This window comes from Neopelma chrysocephalum, unplaced genomic scaffold, assembly GCF_003984885.1.
Source record: "Neopelma chrysocephalum unplaced genomic scaffold, ASM398488v2 Primary Assembly neopelma1_23, whole genome shotgun sequence".
Lineage (NCBI taxonomy): Eukaryota > Metazoa > Chordata > Aves > Passeriformes > Pipridae > Neopelma > Neopelma chrysocephalum.
This window is the reverse complement of record NW_020897691.1, coordinates 31,157,733-31,176,087: the sequence shown is the minus strand read 5'-3', so window position 1 is coordinate 31,176,087 and position 18,355 is coordinate 31,157,733. Positions and strand designations below refer to the sequence as shown.

The window sequence follows — 18,355 nt, the reverse complement described above, 5'->3', positions numbered from 1 at the left end:
GAAAGTCTCCAGGGCATTATCAAACTTGTCCTAATGTGCTCAGACATATTGTTTTGAGGGATGCAAGCTTGACTTGCAACCTAGTAAAGACAGGTGCTAAAATGTTGGAGGTCTTAGGCTCTCAGATGTCCTTAGCAAGAAGAGCTTTGAACTTCTATAATTTTCTCGTTTCTTCTACTCCCAGATATCCCAAGTGAGACCACTCACTACCATTTCTTCTTGAAGGGGCCAATTCACAACCAAGAATGCGAGAGAGATGAAGACAGAAGGGTTAAATTATAATTACACTGCACTTTACACAAGTCTCACTGATTTAAACTTTAGCTGTTGAGTACTAAGGACATCTGCAAACCAGGCAAAAAAGTCAATCAGCCTCCCACAAAAGAATATTTAGGAAAAGGTCCTGCAGTTCTTGGGATCAGCTTGTCACATAACCTTACACAACAAATTACATTAGATGAGGCCATAGCTACTGTTCTATAGGGATGTGATAAATAAAACAGTACTTCCAGCATAGGTGGATGAAATTTCTCTTGATTAATTTATCATTTTACATGGTAAAAAAGCTCATGATGCTTGAATGGGAACCAGTAGCTATGTTCTGGCTTTGCACTGGCCAGCTAGTAACATCCATCAAACCAAACAGCTAGCAAAGAGGATTTCTGATTGTAAATGAGACCACCATGCAAGTGGTTGATGCAAAAAATACAAGTAGGAAGACCACTATAAACGTTAATAGCTCCAGTATTCTTGACCCTTCTCAAGTTTCAGTGTAGACACAGCATCTTGTAGGAAACTTCTGATTTTCTCTGGCAGTAGGTCATGAGTGCATGTCCCTCCTGACCTAGTATAGGTGTTGGTGAGAAGGAACATGATGGGGTGGCTCTGTGCTTTGGGAGGGAGGTGGATAAATTCCACTTGTTTTGGTTGATGTCATGTTTCCAGTGGAGGAATTACCACACAAGCAGTCTGGACAGCAATGTTTCTGTCTTTTTCCCCAAACCCTTAACAGTAAGCCAACTACTAACCCTACTATTCTCTCAATAGTTCACTCCCTCAATTCTCTGAAATTTTGCAGTATTCTAACTCACCTGGTTTCAAGGGAGCTACTTCTAAGCAAATCAACAGAGAATCTGATCTTTGTGCTAGGAAGTCTCTCAAAGGATTTACTGTGCTCTAAGCAACCACTCTATTCTCTGTTTACCTTGCAGGTAATAACAAACATATTCCGTGGAGAATCAAAATAGAGAAGAAACATATGAGTCAACTCACTAAAAGAAAATTACGGCTTACCTTTCCCTGTAAACATGTAATGCATTAATAGATTAATTTTCCATTAGACAAATGACATAGCATGCTACAGAAGATGAACTGCATATCGGATGCAGTAAAACTCTAATCACAATTAAAATAGCCAAGTAAACATTATCTGAATCAGAACCAAGCTGCACTAGGGAAGCTCTTCACCATGGTGCTATGTTTGAAGTGTAGTTTACATGCTAGGGCTTACTGACTGCATTAAAGTTACCCTGGTTACTGAGGACTCCCATTCAATCACCTGAAATTTGTTGTCTGCAGTGTAGAACTGCGTGTTTATTACAGAGTTGGGTTTTGATAAAATGACCCAGAATATAAACACAGATATCTGAACCAGTGTATTTAAAATTGAAATTAAAAAACAGAAACAAAAATCTCTCAATCCATGTCTTCAACATTAGACATGTGACAAGAAGCACAGTAATCAAAGATGCAGCAAAATTGTCATGATCATGATAATATGGAAATACTTACCATAGCATGATGATAAATGACAATATTGGTAACTATGCTGAGACAAATAGTTGAACAAAATATAATTACATAGCTTTAGCATCATCATTTTTCTAAAGCAGCATAGTCATTTGGAAGGACAATCTGAATCGTGTAATTCCAACTGTTACATAAAATAAAGGATAAAGTCAATCAAGCCTGCTCTTCTGCAAGATCATTCACTCTGGACACATGAACATAACCGTACAAATCTTCAGGTTTCATCAGGTCAATCAGAACAGTCAACTAAGATAAATAGTCTTGGGAGGAGTTTAGAAAACTAAAAGCCACATCAGGCCTGCAGTACACACAGTCCTTAGCTTATGTAAAGTATGTGGCCCTTAAAGAAAGTATGTTCATTGGTGTCAACTCAGGTCCAGGATGAATCTATGAAATAGTTTGAAAACCATGGATACAATTGATTGAAGGGTGAAGATTCAGAAGAACTGCATGTTAAGTAATTGGGAAGATATACATGTTACGAGCTTGGATTTTTCCTAACCTCTTCATCCCAATCAAAATCTAATGCAGCATCATCTAGCTCTGCTATTGAGAAGAGAGATTTCTGTGTTATCACACTGGCTTTACCAGCATTTCCCAACACAAAACTCTTCCTTCTGCTAGGATTGGTCATGTGCATCTTCAGTGACATACTATGGCTTTCCTTGTTAGTGTCAGTCCTAATGGCAGCTGAGGTTTTTGATTTTGACTCAGGACGTGACACATAGGAGAAAGTTGACAGCTTGGCTAATGTGCTGGAGCGCACCTTCCCTGTGCTTGGGCCACCAAGTTTCTCCTCTCCTTCCCTTTTCTTCTCAGGGGGTAGAGGTGATGCAGCATCAAAACTGACATCAGAGCATATTGTTACACTTCCTCTGATTTCTCTCCCTAAGGCCTGACTCTCCTGCTCATCTTTCCCTTTATTATCAATTGATCGTTTTTCCAAACTACATTTTCCTAAGCGAGTCAAAGTCATCTTGCCTTCCTCAGGGGGGCAGCATGCTTCTGGCACCTGCTCTCCCTGGAGCTGCTCTCCTGGCTTAAAAATAGTTTCACTGTGAAAAAGAGAAACGTCTTCATTTTTCTTCTCTGAAGAATGATCAAGTTTTGTCCTTGGTCTGAAAGAAAATTTAGCCAGTTTAGCAGCTGGGGGACTTTCACTGTCGAGGATTTCTGGCTCATGGGAACTTACATTTGTTTCCTTCACTACTTGACCTTTACTTCGTTTTCTCAGGGAAATTGTTGCACTTTTTGCTGCTACAGATATACTGTTCTCTTCTTCCCCTAGCACAGAATCTGCATCACTTGAAAGATTTGACAGGCCAGAGGCAGGTAATACTGAATGAAGAGCCTTTGCCTCAGGGTCCTGTGTACTTGTAAAGAATCCATGTGATTTCTCCGTGTGCAGCCTCTGCCACCTTTTAGAAGCATGTTGTGTAATAACTGAATCCTGCACACTAGCACTTGGTGATGCTGGGTCTGGAATATGAGCTTCTGAAGAAGAACAGTTGTGTTCTTCAGTCCTTTTCCTGCTTAACTTGGAAACTTTGTCCTGTTTCAAAGGAGCATGCAGATCCACAGCTGCTAGTGACTCTCGTATTCCATTTCCCTTCACAGGTATTGAAGCAGATCTTTCTTCAGAACAGGATGTTTTACATGGGGTTTTTGAAGCCAAGTTATTTGGAGATATGTTGGGCATTGGAGACTTCTTCTGAGAAGTTTCTTCAGCATCAATGCTGTGCTCTCCCAGGCTGTCAAACCATGCCAGGCTGTTGGTATTTTTGTTATTACCATGTGCTTGGTTGCACAAGGTTTCTGGATGAATATCCCTGTCACAGCTGCCTTCAGGCAAAGGCGGCTGTGACTCCGAGTTATCCTCTTGTTGCTTTGAAGGTTCTGACTGAGACCTTTGCTTTGACTGTCCAAACACATCCCTGTTCAAGCATCTTGTGGTAGCACTGAAATTTGCCTCTTCAGGCTGCAGCTGGCATGAATTTTCCATTTGCAATCTATAAAGTGAAAAGAAAAAGGCCATAGTAAATTATTTTTCTTTCTTTTTCTTTCTTCATTGCATTATTGATACTTAACAGGTATGACTGGTGGAAAGCTACAAATAACATAGGCCACAAAGGTATAGTACTAAGTTTCACATACAGTTACAAAAGCTGGTGTTGCAGTCTGTGATCTTTCAGCACCTTTGACAGTAAGTGGTAGAATTTACTGTCCCTAATTGATAGATGGACAGAGGAAGCAACCACCTAAACTGCATTTCCTTGGTAAACCAAACAGAAAAAAAACCCAACTACACAAACAGCTCTGCACTACTTACAACCATTGCTAAAGTCCCTCAGGATTTTACATATTCTGTAAATCTATCTTCTAGAACAGGAACCTAATTAAATTTTATCCTGAACCAGACAAAGCCTCAAACGAGTTATTGGAATGGAAAATCTAGGTATTACTTGGAACAGTGGTTGTTGTTGGATTTCTCTCATAATCACTATGTACACATGTCAAAAACTCCACATGATAGAGTGAAAGCATCTCAGATCACTTACAACATTTAATTATGACTGTCTGTGGCTATCAATATTCTCATGGCCCTCCAAAACAACAGAGGTGCTAGAATGAGGGTTCCCTTCAATCTCAGTACAGCTGATATTCTGTCTATTGTACTTAAACATATAATTTCCAAGGGCGACAGTATTCTGTTTTTTGCTAAATAGTGATACAAACCGTGAGTGAAAAGCAGCCACAGTCCATCCCAAAAGTGACTACATTTGTCTAAGAGAAATTATACTTATGCATTATAAACAGTTTCTCTACTATATGAGAGGGAAAACATTACATTGACAAGTATGTTTTAGAGTAATTATCATAACTGTTTTACTAACATGTTTATTCTTAAATTTTTTATGGGATATAGACTATGACTCATCAAGAAGGGATGAAAGATATATGCTTGTTTTATTGAAATATAGCTTAGGGGGAATGCATGCAACAAGTCTTCCAGTACAGAATAGGTTGTTTTAAAGAGGACATTAATTTAGTATTCCCTAAGCTGCTTAAGAGACAGAAGAAGAAATCAGCTTAATTTGCAGCATAGGGGATTCAATGAGATATTGGGAAAACCTTTATGAGCATTAGGTGGAGCAATCATGGAATAGACTATACAGTGGCAATGGAAAATCCTCATCATCAGAAGGGCTTCAGAACAGATAACATGAGCCCCTGCCAGGAAGGTCAAATGCAGACCTGATCCTGTCTTTGTATTTGATCTCCCATTCCATCCTACATTTCTATGATCCCTTGTGAACACCTCTGTTTTAAAACTAGTTTTTGTCTGTCTCTGGAATATATCCTACTTTCATCTGCTTTTGTTGACTCTGTGGTTATTTAACATATCATTACTATGACTTACAAAATAAGTCTCAAAAGTAGTTAAAAGAAAAGTGAATTCTCCCAGCTGTTTCCATTAAGTTCAACAACATTAATCTTTTATCTTCCTTTAACAACAAGAAAGTACAAGTTTCTTTAGAGCCTAATCTCATTTCAGGAAACAAGTGTTATTTTTTGCATTTTATTTCCTTCCAATCCTTGTGTTTTTCTCTCAGCCTCAGTACATTAATAGCTTTCTATTAAAAATGGCAAATAGACTTTCCAAAGATTACTGCAGTGAGCTGAAAGCTAGAGATGAGACAGTGAAAATTCCAGCATGTCAAAAAAGAAAAATCACCCAAAAGAACAGAATTTTGATTCAGGCTTACATTTTCCCTTAGCAGAAAGGGAAGGATCCCGACAAGCCTAACACAAAAGAAGGCTTAAAAAATCATGAAGCAGATCTGCTGCAAGCAACAAAAGGTTATATAAAATTATTTGCTCAGCTACAGAATCTGGCATTTGGCTCTAAGAAGCTCTGCTGAAATTTATCCGAGCATAGTATCGGGATACGAGTTGAGAACTGATTAAAATGCTCTTAAAATATTTGTAAATTCCATAGCCCAGAGAGAGAAATGATCTTGTGATGATCTCAAAATGCTACTTCAAAACAATCCGCCTGATTATCCATGTCCTCTAAAGAACAAGTCCCTTCCCAATGCCAGACACTGTTTTTAGACTCTCTCCAAATATTATTGTGAAACAACTTCTTTTTCACTTCTGAATTAGTTTGTTGCTTTGTATAGACCTGTCAAGTCTTTGTAGCTCTTTGTGCAGAAGATCTTGCAGCTCCAGTCGCTCCAATATGAGTTCACACTGTGTTCGGTACTGTGCCATTGGATTTTCGGGAAATGAGGTGTGTAAGGCATTGATGCCTCCAAGAAGTGCACCCCCCTATGTCAACAAAGAGATTAGAAAAAAAAAATAGTAGAAAACTACCTTTATTATTCAGCACCAAATTAACACAGCAGAGACCATTTTATCCAAAATTCTCCCCTAGACATTTTAAAGCTTAAGGTAAAAATATTTACTAATTGTATCCACATAAATAATCCTATTAGGTCTGCTCACATGGGCAAAGTTGCTCATACACATAAAGCAATTACATGATCAAGCCTGCAGTTTACTCGTCCTGGTTTATTTTTATTGATACAAAGATGGGAAGTCCACCTAAGGCTTCAGAACATCATGACTGAAAATGAAAATGACAGTTATAGAAGTTTTCCAAATACCTTGTAAAAATTCTGCCCATATGAGGAACTTTTATAACAGAAGTAGCTATGACTACTAGAAGTTTTCACTAGCTTTGCCTAATTTCTTAAAGGGAAAGACCTGGGTATTAAGGTTTATCAACACAGGGTGAATTGTCTGGCAGAAATATTTCTGAGTAGCTCTTTAAGAGTAACTATTTGGGAGTAATCCCAGTGACTTGTAAGTGATTTTAACCTGGGACAATTTTGCTGTGCCTTGTAAAAGTTAAATAATTTTTATTTGGAACAGAGCATCTTGCACAGTGATTTGTTCCACAACAAATAATCTAGAATAGCTCTGTAGTTAATTGCTCTGAGGGAAAAAACACCTCACACCACAAACCCTCTATTTTGCCACAAATTAGTTAGCATTTACCACTCCTGTCTAATCTATAAAACTCAGTACAAGTAATGAACAAGATATGTATCAAGTACCACGAGAACAATAGCACAAGTCAGTGGAGTCTCTAGATACAGAAATTGCTACATATGGCATCACATGTACCATACATTTTCAACTGTGGCAATTTATGGTTCTCCCATTTTGAAATGTTTAAATTTTATATTAAAAAATTACATTGAAAAACATAATTCTGTTGGCTAATTAAAGCCCTCTAACACTATACACTGCTAAAAATAAGGCTGTTCATGCAACCTTTAATGCATCCCACTGAAGTTACCACTTGGGGTTGTTTTTTTGCATATCACTTCAGGCACATCACAGATCTGTTCCACGCAGAAGCATAAGTCTGTTGTCTCTGCAGTATTTGCTTCAGGAACTGGAAGGTTCATAGGTAATGAGGTGGGGACTCAGTGTCTTGGTTAGAACAGTTAAAAGCAGCCAAGGAGAACCAGATTCCACGTCTGACACTAAGTTCTAGTTCTTGTGACTCAGAATGAGCCAGTTAAGAAAAGGTTTTGAAAGACAATAAATCTGTAAGTGGGATCCTGATGTGGTGTGTGCACAGAAGGAAATTGCAGAAAACAGAAAACGTGCTCAAACACTCCAAGTGCTACTATTCTGAAACTGGGGCCCCAACCACCTCTCATGGGGGATGTTCCAGCAGACAATTTCTTCTGATTGTGCATAATTCAGCCTCACATCATAGAACAGGAGTAGTACCATCCCATCACTTCACAAAGACTGTGTGAGGATACGTGAACTTGTATTTCTGAAATATTCAAGTACACTGGAAATGAATTCTACAGAAAAATGTTTGAAGAAATTGAGAATATTGCCTTTAGAACAGCAGGGAATAAACAAAATATTGAGCAAAACACTAACAAAAGATAGTTGCTTTTGGCCTGAGTACTGTCAGCCTGTGACCTAAAGATCCAGTGGAAAAAACTATATGGCCATGGGGTACAATAATGTCTTGTCCTCACTGACTTTTCAGTGCTGTACTCGGCCATCACAATGAGCTTCTTTTAAATAGTCTGTATTTGTGTGTGAAATTCTAAGTGAATTAAAAATATCTGTGAGGTTTCATTCCTGTGCTGGTGCTCACTTCTCTGAGATATCTGCCCCTCTGAGATTCTGAGATATCATTTTGAGTAGAGGAAGGTAACCATATGACAAAATCACATGCTATGGAACTGAAGGCAGAGGATCTAGAACAGAGAAAGAAATATGTTGACAAAGTACAAAGAGAAATATAAGGGTGAATTTGAGGACAAAATTAACGAAAACCCACAATGAACTAGGTTGGTGAAGAAAATTTTATAGTCTTCCTTCCCAAGAGGGCTCACAAGAAATATGTGAACACTCGCAGGAGAACTGTAAACTTTAATTTTATACTGGCAAGAATATGACTTATTGTAGAAGTTCCAAAGACAGTGTTGAAGTTTGCTGAGGCAAAAGGTGGCAGCCAGTCCTTCAAGAATGATACTCATATTTCCCCATTTACAACCTCATTCTACAGACTGACAATTAGGCCGGAAACACAGGATGTATCTATACAAAATGTTGTGGGTTTTTTTTCTAGAGAAGAAATCCCTTTCTGAAAATAAACTTTTGCATGCTACTTCTGTCTTTTTTTACTAAAACAAAGAAATCTCTTCCATCAAAAAAGAAACAGTTTCAGTGAATCATTTATACTTTCCAGGAGGAAAGTAAAATTTGACCTTAAATAGCAGAGCTCAAATTTGCAGATTCCTAGCAAAAACGAACACAGTTGCCTACTTGCTCATAAGAATTGAAGAGTGGAACAAATACAGTGAGCATACCAACTACTCCCAGGTAGTCTTCTGCAGTCATAATTCAGGCAAATTTCTCACTGACTCTTACTAGACAGATGCTTGTTATGCAAACTGCAGCCCTTGAGGGCAGGGCCGTATAAAAATGAAAGAGTGAGCCATAGTTAAAACAATTATTTTGCTTTTGCTCATGCTGATGAGGTAGAGAGACACACAGATGACATACTATTATATGCATACATTTTACTTTTTGATCTCTTACCAAAAACAAACAAAGAAAATGAGTATTTCAGAGTTCTTATATCCAAAATCATATTGCTGTGAAATCACTGTCCTATCAAACTCCCATCTAGTTAATTACAGGTTTAATTACAGTTAATGAACACTTATGTGATATCTTCCGCTATTTCAACAGCTTCACATTTTAACTCAGATGCAGTGCTGTCATTGAAAAGCTGAGCTCTTCTAAACAGTGCAAGACAAATTGTAGCAGACAGCTAAATAATCTTTTCCTACTTAATAAGGTCAGGCCGTGTAGTATTTTTGAGATAAATTCCATTTGCAACGTTGTGCAGTAGATTATCTGTGGCACAAATTGCAAGTCTCTCAACCCTCACTAAAAGAACAAGGGAGATCACAAGGGCCTACTTGCCACATGTGACTTTGTGCATCTATGCTGAAGAGCTTTGTCTCCAAAAAGGAACATATCTACTCCTGCAAAGGTCTTTCAGGTCCATTGAGCTAATGTGTGCTATATAAAACTTTGAATATATTCATATCAACCTGTACAGAAACATAGGAAATGCCATTTTGGATCAGACCAGTCAGCTATGCAGTGGAGTACACCATCTCTGACAGAGCCAAACCCAAATATTTCAGACATGCTAAAAGCTCCTATGCATAAAACTTTGGATAATCTGCTTATGGTAATTTTTTCCTACTCCAAAGCATGAAGGTTTATTTATCTTAAAAATATTCTATCTGAAGTAATAATGTCTATATTATTTTCCACATTTCTACTAAAAAAAAATCCCTTCTATCAGATTCACATTTCTTTTATTAATTCTAAATGTGCTGCTTTTTCAACATCCTAAAAATGTTACAGTAAACTAAAATCTAGCTTTCCACATTTATTTAATGCCTTTTTACATGGAAGCATTACATAAATCCACATGATAACTGGAATGCACAATTTTCAGCCCAACTAATTTCGGAATTTGAAGGTTTCTCAGAGTAAAATTAGTCTTCTACAAGTTCTGATTTTTACTATTACCACCAACATAGCTCAAAATGATTTAATGGCAAAATAAAGTGTAGGTCTTAGCAATTGTTCGGACTTGCTTCAAAAAATTATTAGGTTCTCTCATACCTAGTTAATTAGTGACTACATAACATCATGGAGAAAAAACCCATCAGAGGCTATTAAACATGGAATTTATGGCTCAATAGGTCTTTAAAATGTAGATTATCAAAACTCAGTAGTATGCCAAAACTTCACTTAGACTGTGAAGTCTATAAAAAAGGTATCAGGCCTTTATTGCTAATCCAGATTTTTCGGTATAATCTCTGTTTAAGGATTTTAACAATCCAGATGGACTAAAAAAGACTTGTCAAGGTCTCTGATGACCTTCTTTCCACGAATCTATAAAACCCTTTCCAAAGAGATGAAGGGATCTGGCACATGTGTACATGAAAAACTAAATCCCTTCAATGGGGTATTGCAGCAATGGCAATATCTGCAAGAAACCTTACCTGCATAGAAGATTCCATCACTGACACCACAGTTACTGCATCTTCCAAAGTCACAGTATCCCTAAACATCAACCGGGCGTGAGCTACCAAAAATAAATGGGTGCATGCGTTACCAAAGTCAAAACCAATTTTTTGTACTAGAAGGAACAAGATATTTCTTCAAATTTCTTCAGCTCTTCAAACACTTGGACACGGTCATAACTTAAACATAAATATGATAATTTTGATTTTAGGGTCAATTTAAATGGAAATTGGAAGCCCTAGTTTTTCTAGTAAACAATGTGGTGTGACTTTCAAATTACAGTTACACTGACAGTTCAAATAAACATGCTCAAAATTCTACAACTAAAAAATGTAAAGTTCAGATATCACAACAAAGAGTGTGATAGGAAACATCTCTATATAGGTACATGTAATCACCATAAAGTAAAAAAATAAAGTCTAGTTTTCATCACAGGTCAGAAAAAATTTGATTTCCTCTACACTGGTCTGTATTACAAATTTAGCATTATTTAAAATGCTTTCCTCTACAGCTGCTTAATTTTTTTCTTCCTTCCCTTTCTTAAGTTAGCAAAACAAAAATGAATTTTTGTAAATAGATATAAAGCAAATAATTTACCACATGAAGCCTTTCTCCTGATTGGCCATGGAAACACACTCAGGTCTTATTCATCAAGAGAAAAGCAGATTAATTAATACTATCTACATAATAGTTTAAAAGAACAAAATACTACTAAAAGCTCCAATTACGTGAACTAATAAGAATGGAAGAAACACTGAATGTGAAAATTACATGTGAATCCCTAAAAGTTAGGAATGTCTTTCACTTAAATGGAGAATGTCTTTCCCCCAAAATGGAGAACAAGATATAAACATCTGAAGCAGGAAGCACTACATTGCCATTTATGATTGTTAAGCAAAATACAGTACATTATTTTAAATTCATCCCGAAAATATTCGATATGCCATTTTATAAAATAAAATCATGTTAAGACAGAAATCTACTGCTTCCTTTGTTTTTGTTCTTATAAATGAAATACGATTTGAACTCAGCGTTGGAAATGCTGAAGTTGTACTGCAAAATACAGACTTGATTACTGATACTTATGGAAACAAAAACCATGCTATGTTTATGTTATATTAATTTTGGGATAGAAATAAATATTTGACTCAAATGAAGCCAAGTAAATCCTGAGACTGTTTTTCATATAGGCACATAATTTCTGAGATTTTTCTCTCAAAGATGATTTCTTCCAGTGGTTTAGCTGTTTATTATGTGTGTGAGAATGTCAAAACTAAAAGTGGTCTTGATAATCTAAATGTAACACCCTTTCCCTTGAAGATTCAAAATCTTCAACTCACAGTCTCTTAGATTAGAAAGTTAAAACAATGCAATAATCACCTCTATAGAAAAGCTACTATTCTGCTTACTGGCTATAATTATACCCCTATTCATTTCATAAAGGTTAATTGTTAGCCTAAAAATAAAAATGGCAGGGCCTTACCCTCTGCAAGGCGTATCAAACTCTCCAATAAGCGGATGGTGGTCCGGGCAGCGTTCCTGCAGTCACTCTGACGCTGCATTTGATAGTAGCGTACAAGGATCAGGTTACTCTCATTAGACAATTTTGGCTGTATGCTTTTTATAAGGCAGAAGTAGGTTTTCATCTTTTCCATGCTCCAGAGCTTTTCTGATTTGCTTGGGCAACCTGCATTAGAACTGCCTTGTCAGTAATTCTTTAACAACAGACATCAAGTTTCTTCCTAAGAATTCCTGTTAAATAGACAGGTGACTATAAGAGACACATTACTGTACTTTTGGGGCACACTGGTTGGTCTGTACACTAGTCCTTAAGAACTTGGTCAAATTCCAGTGCAGAATTGTATACCATCCAATCCCTCTCCTATCAAAATCCACAGTAAAGCCTCCAGTAATTTCAGCAGAACTGCTCAGTCAGCCTCACTGCCCACCAGATGGTACAGGCAGTACCAAGTGCTTTGGAATTCCTTAAAATAAAAAATCCTACATGAGTGTATGTACCTCCTCTGTCCGTTTTACCTACCTTGTAGGAACCAAAAGCTACCTGCCATATTCTGAACATTTTTCCTAGGGAAATACTTAAGAAAGAGAAGGAAGCTAGCTGAAGAAGTTTCCTCTAATCACTTCTTGTGCAATGGGGATCAAATTCATGTTCCTAAAGTGGATGGGGAAGGCGCTGGTTAAAATTAAATCATACTGCCTTCCCTAAGTCTACAGCACAAAGCTCGACATTAGGAACACTATTGTTCATTCTTTGTGCCCTGCAGCACACGCAGGGCCAATCTGTTCTGCCTGAATTAGGTTTCCCATTAACACAAATACAATTGCATGGAGTTTAGAGTCTGCAGATCACACAATGTAAAGGCGCAGGATGGAAACCATCCACTTACTGAGCAGCCTGGGCTGAAATCTCTTGATGATCACAGAGTAAAAGCATAGTGTTCTCAGCCCACCCCTCCTAATTAATTAGGAATTTCTATCTTAGTCCTACTTGAAAAACAACCATACAGGAGAAAATCACCATAACAAAAATGCGTTCACTGATTAGTAGGAAAGTCTCAAGAATAACAAACTAAAAGGTAGGGAAATAAAAGAAACCAAGAAAAAACAAAACCAGAACCAACCAACCAAAAAACATCTTACAATTTAAAAAGACTACTCTTACCTTTATTTTGCAAAATGAAGGATGAAATTATGCGGTCCCACTCCTCATTCTTTGTATCCAGCAATACTAAGACCAGGTCAAATCTGCTCAACAGGGGACTGCCAAGAGCTATGTTGACAGAGACAGACTCATTAGGGTCATAATGGCCTTTTGGGTTTGTTGCTGCCAGGATAGTTGTCCTTGTATTAAGCTTGCACACCAAGCTAGAGAAAAGAATGGTGAACATTATGGTTGAATTAAATTGGTAGGGAAAATTATTTCAAAGTGTTCAAAAATTTTCATGTTTTTACACAATAAAGAGTATAAGAGCTAAACAATGTACACAATTATTTTATTAATTTTTATTATATGTACAGCTTTTCTCAGTAGGAGAGTAACAACTAGACAGACAGGGATCAGGCTACCAAAAGTAACTGACTAATATTGCCACAAGCAATCTCTATATACAGCTAGGTCCTTAAATAGTGAAAACCAACATTACTTTTCAGATAATAAAATAAAATGTAACATACACATATGTTTTATTCCTATGTGTAAACATTAATATGAACCCTAGCAAACAATGATGGCAGCCATTTTCCTCTTTTAACCATGATGCCCTAGCATGTGCTTGTAGATGTGAGGCGAGATTATTTTTATTCTAGTAGTCCAAATGCACTCTTTTTGGTTAAAGCAGCAGCAGAAGCATTCTAACTTTGATTTGTCTCTGAGCTATTTCTAGTCAGCTCCTGAGTAACTGCAGCCTTATGTCCAAAGTTCTTCTGTAACTGAGAGGAAAGACCACAGAGCTTCCACTGGCTTACACCCAACAGGAAAAAACACTTATCTCCCATGCACTAAAATAAGACCTAAATTAACAAGGTGCTTAACCTATCTGTGCTAAGTTACTACTCAAAAAACACTCATTATATGTAGTCCTTAGAAGTGAGCAACTGAAGCTACATGTGCAAGTTAGTAAACAGTGTTTGGGGACTACAAAACACAACTGACTGCAACAAGAAACCTAGCTAAAATATGTCACTGTCTTACTAAGGAGACAGGATCAGGTTGATTCCAAATATTTGTGCCCAGCTGCATTATTAGCAAAGGCTAGTAATCACCCAGGTGAGACTGACATCACTTGACTGCTGCCTGCCAACGAGGGTGGAAACACTCAGAATAAGGAAAGGACATGATCAGTTAGAGAAGCCAAGATGTGACAGGAGCAAGAGCTGAGCTGAAGGCAATACAAAGGAATATGAAAAGGGTGATTCCTTTTGAGTAGCAGGAATTGCAGCAATACCAGCCAGAAAATTATTTGGGCCTGGACAAGAACTGCATATGACTGAGAGAATGAGATATGAGCTCAAAGATCCAAGTGGTGGGCAGGGGTGTGTGTGGGGGAATACCAGATTTGAACATACAGTACTTTGAAAAAAGAGAGGGAGGAACTAAAAGTAAGCAGGAATTTATGCCACGCCCAACACATAAAATTCAGCAGCCTGGAAGTCTCTTTATCTGTTTTTGTTGCCATGCAGTATTACTGGGCTTGACAGGACAAGAGGACATAACCTCAAGCTGTGCCAGGGAAGGTTCAGGTTGGACATCAGGAAAAATTTCTTCACTGAAAGGGTGACCAGGCATTGGAATGGGCCTCCCAGGGAGGTGGTGGAGTCACCACCCCGGAAGGGTTCAAGCAATGACTGGACATGGCACTTAGTGCTATGATCTAGTTGATACTGTGGTGATCAGTCAAAGGTTGGACTCGATGATCTCAGAGGTCTTTTCTAGCCTAACTGATTCTACGATTCTGTGATGGTGGTGAAATGAAGTCCCACTTTCTGAGTTGCAACCAAAAAAAAGTCACTAAGTTCCTCATTTCACATATGATTAGTACAACCACTTGCAGCAAAGGACAAGGAAAAGAACACCAAGTCTTCTTAGTAAAGTACCTGGCCTAAAGTGGTAGATTGAAAACTCAACATGAAGAGGGTATGTATTTATTCTGATCACTTGCAACCTCTGGTCCAGTGCACTGTCCTTGGAAATACTGACTCGTCTAGTTTAAGAATACTGCTGAGAATGAAACTCTTAAGTACAACATAGAAAACAGATATATTTAATCAGCATGACGAACCTTGTAAGTATAAGAGAAACATCCTATATTGTTTTATCGCATATGTTAACATGCCACTTACCCTGCCTTTGCAACACTGATGGTTTGTTGCTCCATTGCCTCATGGATGCTGGTTCTGTCATGTTCTTTGATACTGTTGAACTCATCAATGCAACAAAGGCCACCATCTGCAAGCACCAGTGCTCCAGCTTCCAAATTCCACTCCCCAAAGTCCTTCACAGCAGTCACTGTCAAGCCTAAAGAATCAATTACTTTAGTCAGTCTTTTCCTTAAAATGCAGGAATGCACTTGACTGAAAGAAAGGGACCCAGCGTACTGTCTTGTGCCATGGACAGAAGGCAGAGCAGCAGGGTAGCTCCACCACATACCTCTACCACGCAACTCACTTTAGAGCTACTGGTAATCAATCCCATTAGTGTTGCGGCAGGTCAGCCTGGAGCTGTGGAGCAGATTCTGTTAAACTTGCCATGTTTGATTGTGACTTGTTTTAGGACTTGGTTAAATGAACAAAAGAGATTCGGATATGAAGACTAGGTCTGCCAGATCATATTGAAAATTAGGGCAAATGCAAAGATTGCAAAATTATGCAATGGACCCATTCAGATCTTTCTCCTCCTCAACTACTAAAACAGACAAAATTTTGGAGCTGCAAAGTTTGGAAAAAGAAATATATTTCAATCTCACATAACACCTTGTCCCGGGAGGCAGAGTCAAATTCTTCCCTTAAACTAAGGTAGTTAAATTTCTTTATGAGATTTTGGTTTCCTCTAAGCATTAAGCAAAAGTGAAAATCCAAAAATGCCCAAGGATGAAATGGGGGAAGAAAAATAAAAAAAGTTTCCCAGTAAATCTACACATGATACAACATCGCGTGGATGGCAAGTCAAAAAGCCTGCACAACTGTGGAAACAGCCACACATTAGCAAGTACGTGCAGCTCCTTTCAATCCTTCTATTCCCTATTTCCCAGCTTCTTCTCTATCTTTAGCCCTCATTTTTCACTCCAGTGTTCTGCTCAAAATATCCTAGTAGTTGACAAGCTGCAACCAGCCTAAAATCTCCTGGAATTCTATGACGAAGCCCGCACAAGAATCCTGCTCCCTGGCATTTGGTTCAGGGAAGAGAGGCTGCAGAGACCTTCTCGTTGCTGCACAGCCCATCACAGTACTCATTTGTTCTCAAGTGGCCAGCAAAAGGTTACTGGAAATACATATGTTTCCTGAAACTAATAAGTACTTCAGCTTGTTGTAAGGAATCTCCTCCACTGTGTCCAATCTTTCTCAGTTTCTGGGACTCTGCACCAAATAACCCGGGCAGTCAATCATACAGCAGTATTATAAAAACACAAAATAACCACATCAGGAAGTACTAGAGCCTGGCTGTACCTTTATTTCCATGCAGAATCTTCACCTGTGGTAGGGGTACACAACTTGCACCCCCCCGAACCCTGGGCACTCTCTGCTCTCTCCCCACAGTGATGTGAGGGATGTCGCTGATGCTACAATGCTGTGACACTCCGCTTCTCCCTGTGCTCTGTGCATGGCAGCCATGAGATGGCTTCCCCTGCAGGGCTCCTGCAGCCACACAAGATGGCCTCCTCTGCTGCACAACATGGCATTCTTGCTGCACAGGGAAGGTGCATTGTCTCACAGTTTATTATGTCACCCAAGCCCTTCTTGACAAACAGAGAAAGGGGATGGTCTCCTGACAGCACAGCTGTGTAGCAGGCATGCTCCGCTCCTTACACAGCCCCTCTGTGGGTGGCCTCTTCAGCAGCAGTGACACAGGCTCACAGCAGAACAGCCATGCAGACAGTTCGTCCCACCTGGGGCACCCAGCACCCCACCAGCAAACCCCCCTTTACTCAGGGGGCTCCCCAGCCAGCCAAGTGCTGCCACACTGCCTCCTGGCACGCCATGTCAGCCAAGAGGTTGATGCCATGGGTGCTGGTCAGGGGAATGCAGCTGCTCTGCAGGGTCAGACTCATGAGCCTGATAGCCCTGCGCAGCCCCAAGACGGGGGTGACACTGGGACCTGGGCTCCCATCAATACCCAGCCCCAACACAACCAGCACAGAAAAAGGAAAAAAACCCCAAAACCATAACAAAAACTGAAATCACCCCAACCCACAAGGGCCTCACGGCACATGGGGGAGCTCCACAGGCAAAAAGGTTTGGTCTGTAAGCGAATCACTACTTTCATTCTTATTAAGGGATGTTGAAAGCTTCATGCACCTTCCCGTTTGATTAGGTTAGTTGTGTGCATTTTGACAGTAAAATTGCTTGTTCTGGGAGGTGTTGAGAACAATTTCATCACGAGTGCTGGACTGAGAGTAGTTTTTCCCTCTTCTCAAGCAGCTAACATTGCAGTTGCTGTTTATGCAGTACTTCACATTGCACACTCTTAGCATATTAAAAATGCACCTAGAATTCTTTTAAACACTTGTGAATCTTCCTTTTTATAAGTAAAGTTAAATAAAACCTTAAAATGAACTCGTTTCAAGCAGCTTTTTCTTGTTCAGATACCGTGCTTCTTTAATTTCTTGCCTGAAGTAGATTGATAAAAGATTATGTTTTGTTCATGTTCTACCCGTGGTTTTAATTTATTGATGATATTTTGCTCTACTATTCTTCCAACCTCCATTTTCAGCTTAGGGCATTTTCCAAGGTGAGTACTGCTTGCAACTTGCAGAGGATGAACATTTTGAAAGGAAATTAATTTCTTCTTCAGTTCATATAAACCTTTATGGTTTACAACTTTAAATATAAGATAATACACTGGCAAAAGGACACATCATCTGTATATGAACTTGAACCTTATAGTTCCTTTAATAACAACAAATGTGGTAAGCACAGTAAATACACTTCCATGAGCTACATGCCAGCAATTGAAATAAATTCACATCTTAGGATTTAAAATTTTTTCTTTGTAAATAAAACTCTTGCAGGGTGATAGCTTCCAAATTGATCTTAGTTGTGACAATCTGACTAGTTGTGGAGATCCGACTAGTTATGTGGTAAGACCCTTCCTTTCCTGGACTTGAATTTTCGTAACGCATACAGAAAAAAATTGCTATTGATAAGCCCTATG

At 38.7% G+C, this 18,355-nt stretch overlaps 1 protein-coding gene across 3 annotated transcripts in view; it reads right to left on the bottom strand.

Moving 5' to 3' along the window:
* Window positions 1-1,468: 1,468 nt before the first annotated feature.
* MCM9 (minichromosome maintenance 9 homologous recombination repair factor) overlaps window positions 1,469-18,355 on the bottom strand; it is a 53,430-nt gene continuing 36,543 nt past the window's right edge. Inside the window, exons 8-13 of one of the 3 annotated variants that reach the window (XM_027692323.1) lie at window positions 15,328-15,502; window positions 13,151-13,353; window positions 11,951-12,154; window positions 10,446-10,528; window positions 5,996-6,141; window positions 1,469-3,818 (exon numbers count right to left, since the gene is read on the bottom strand). In XM_027692323.1, the coding sequence (XP_027548124.1) occupies window positions 2,288-3,818; window positions 5,996-6,141; window positions 10,446-10,528; window positions 11,951-12,154; window positions 13,151-13,353; window positions 15,328-15,502 (2,342 nt within the window). In that variant the 3' untranslated portion in view covers window positions 1,469-2,287. Of the gene's footprint in view, window positions 3,819-5,995; window positions 6,142-9,348; window positions 9,477-10,445; window positions 10,529-11,950; window positions 12,155-13,150; window positions 13,354-15,327; window positions 15,503-18,355 lie in introns of those variants that run through there. The other 2 variants (XM_027692333.1, XR_003535688.1) reach the window with 2 other exon arrangements.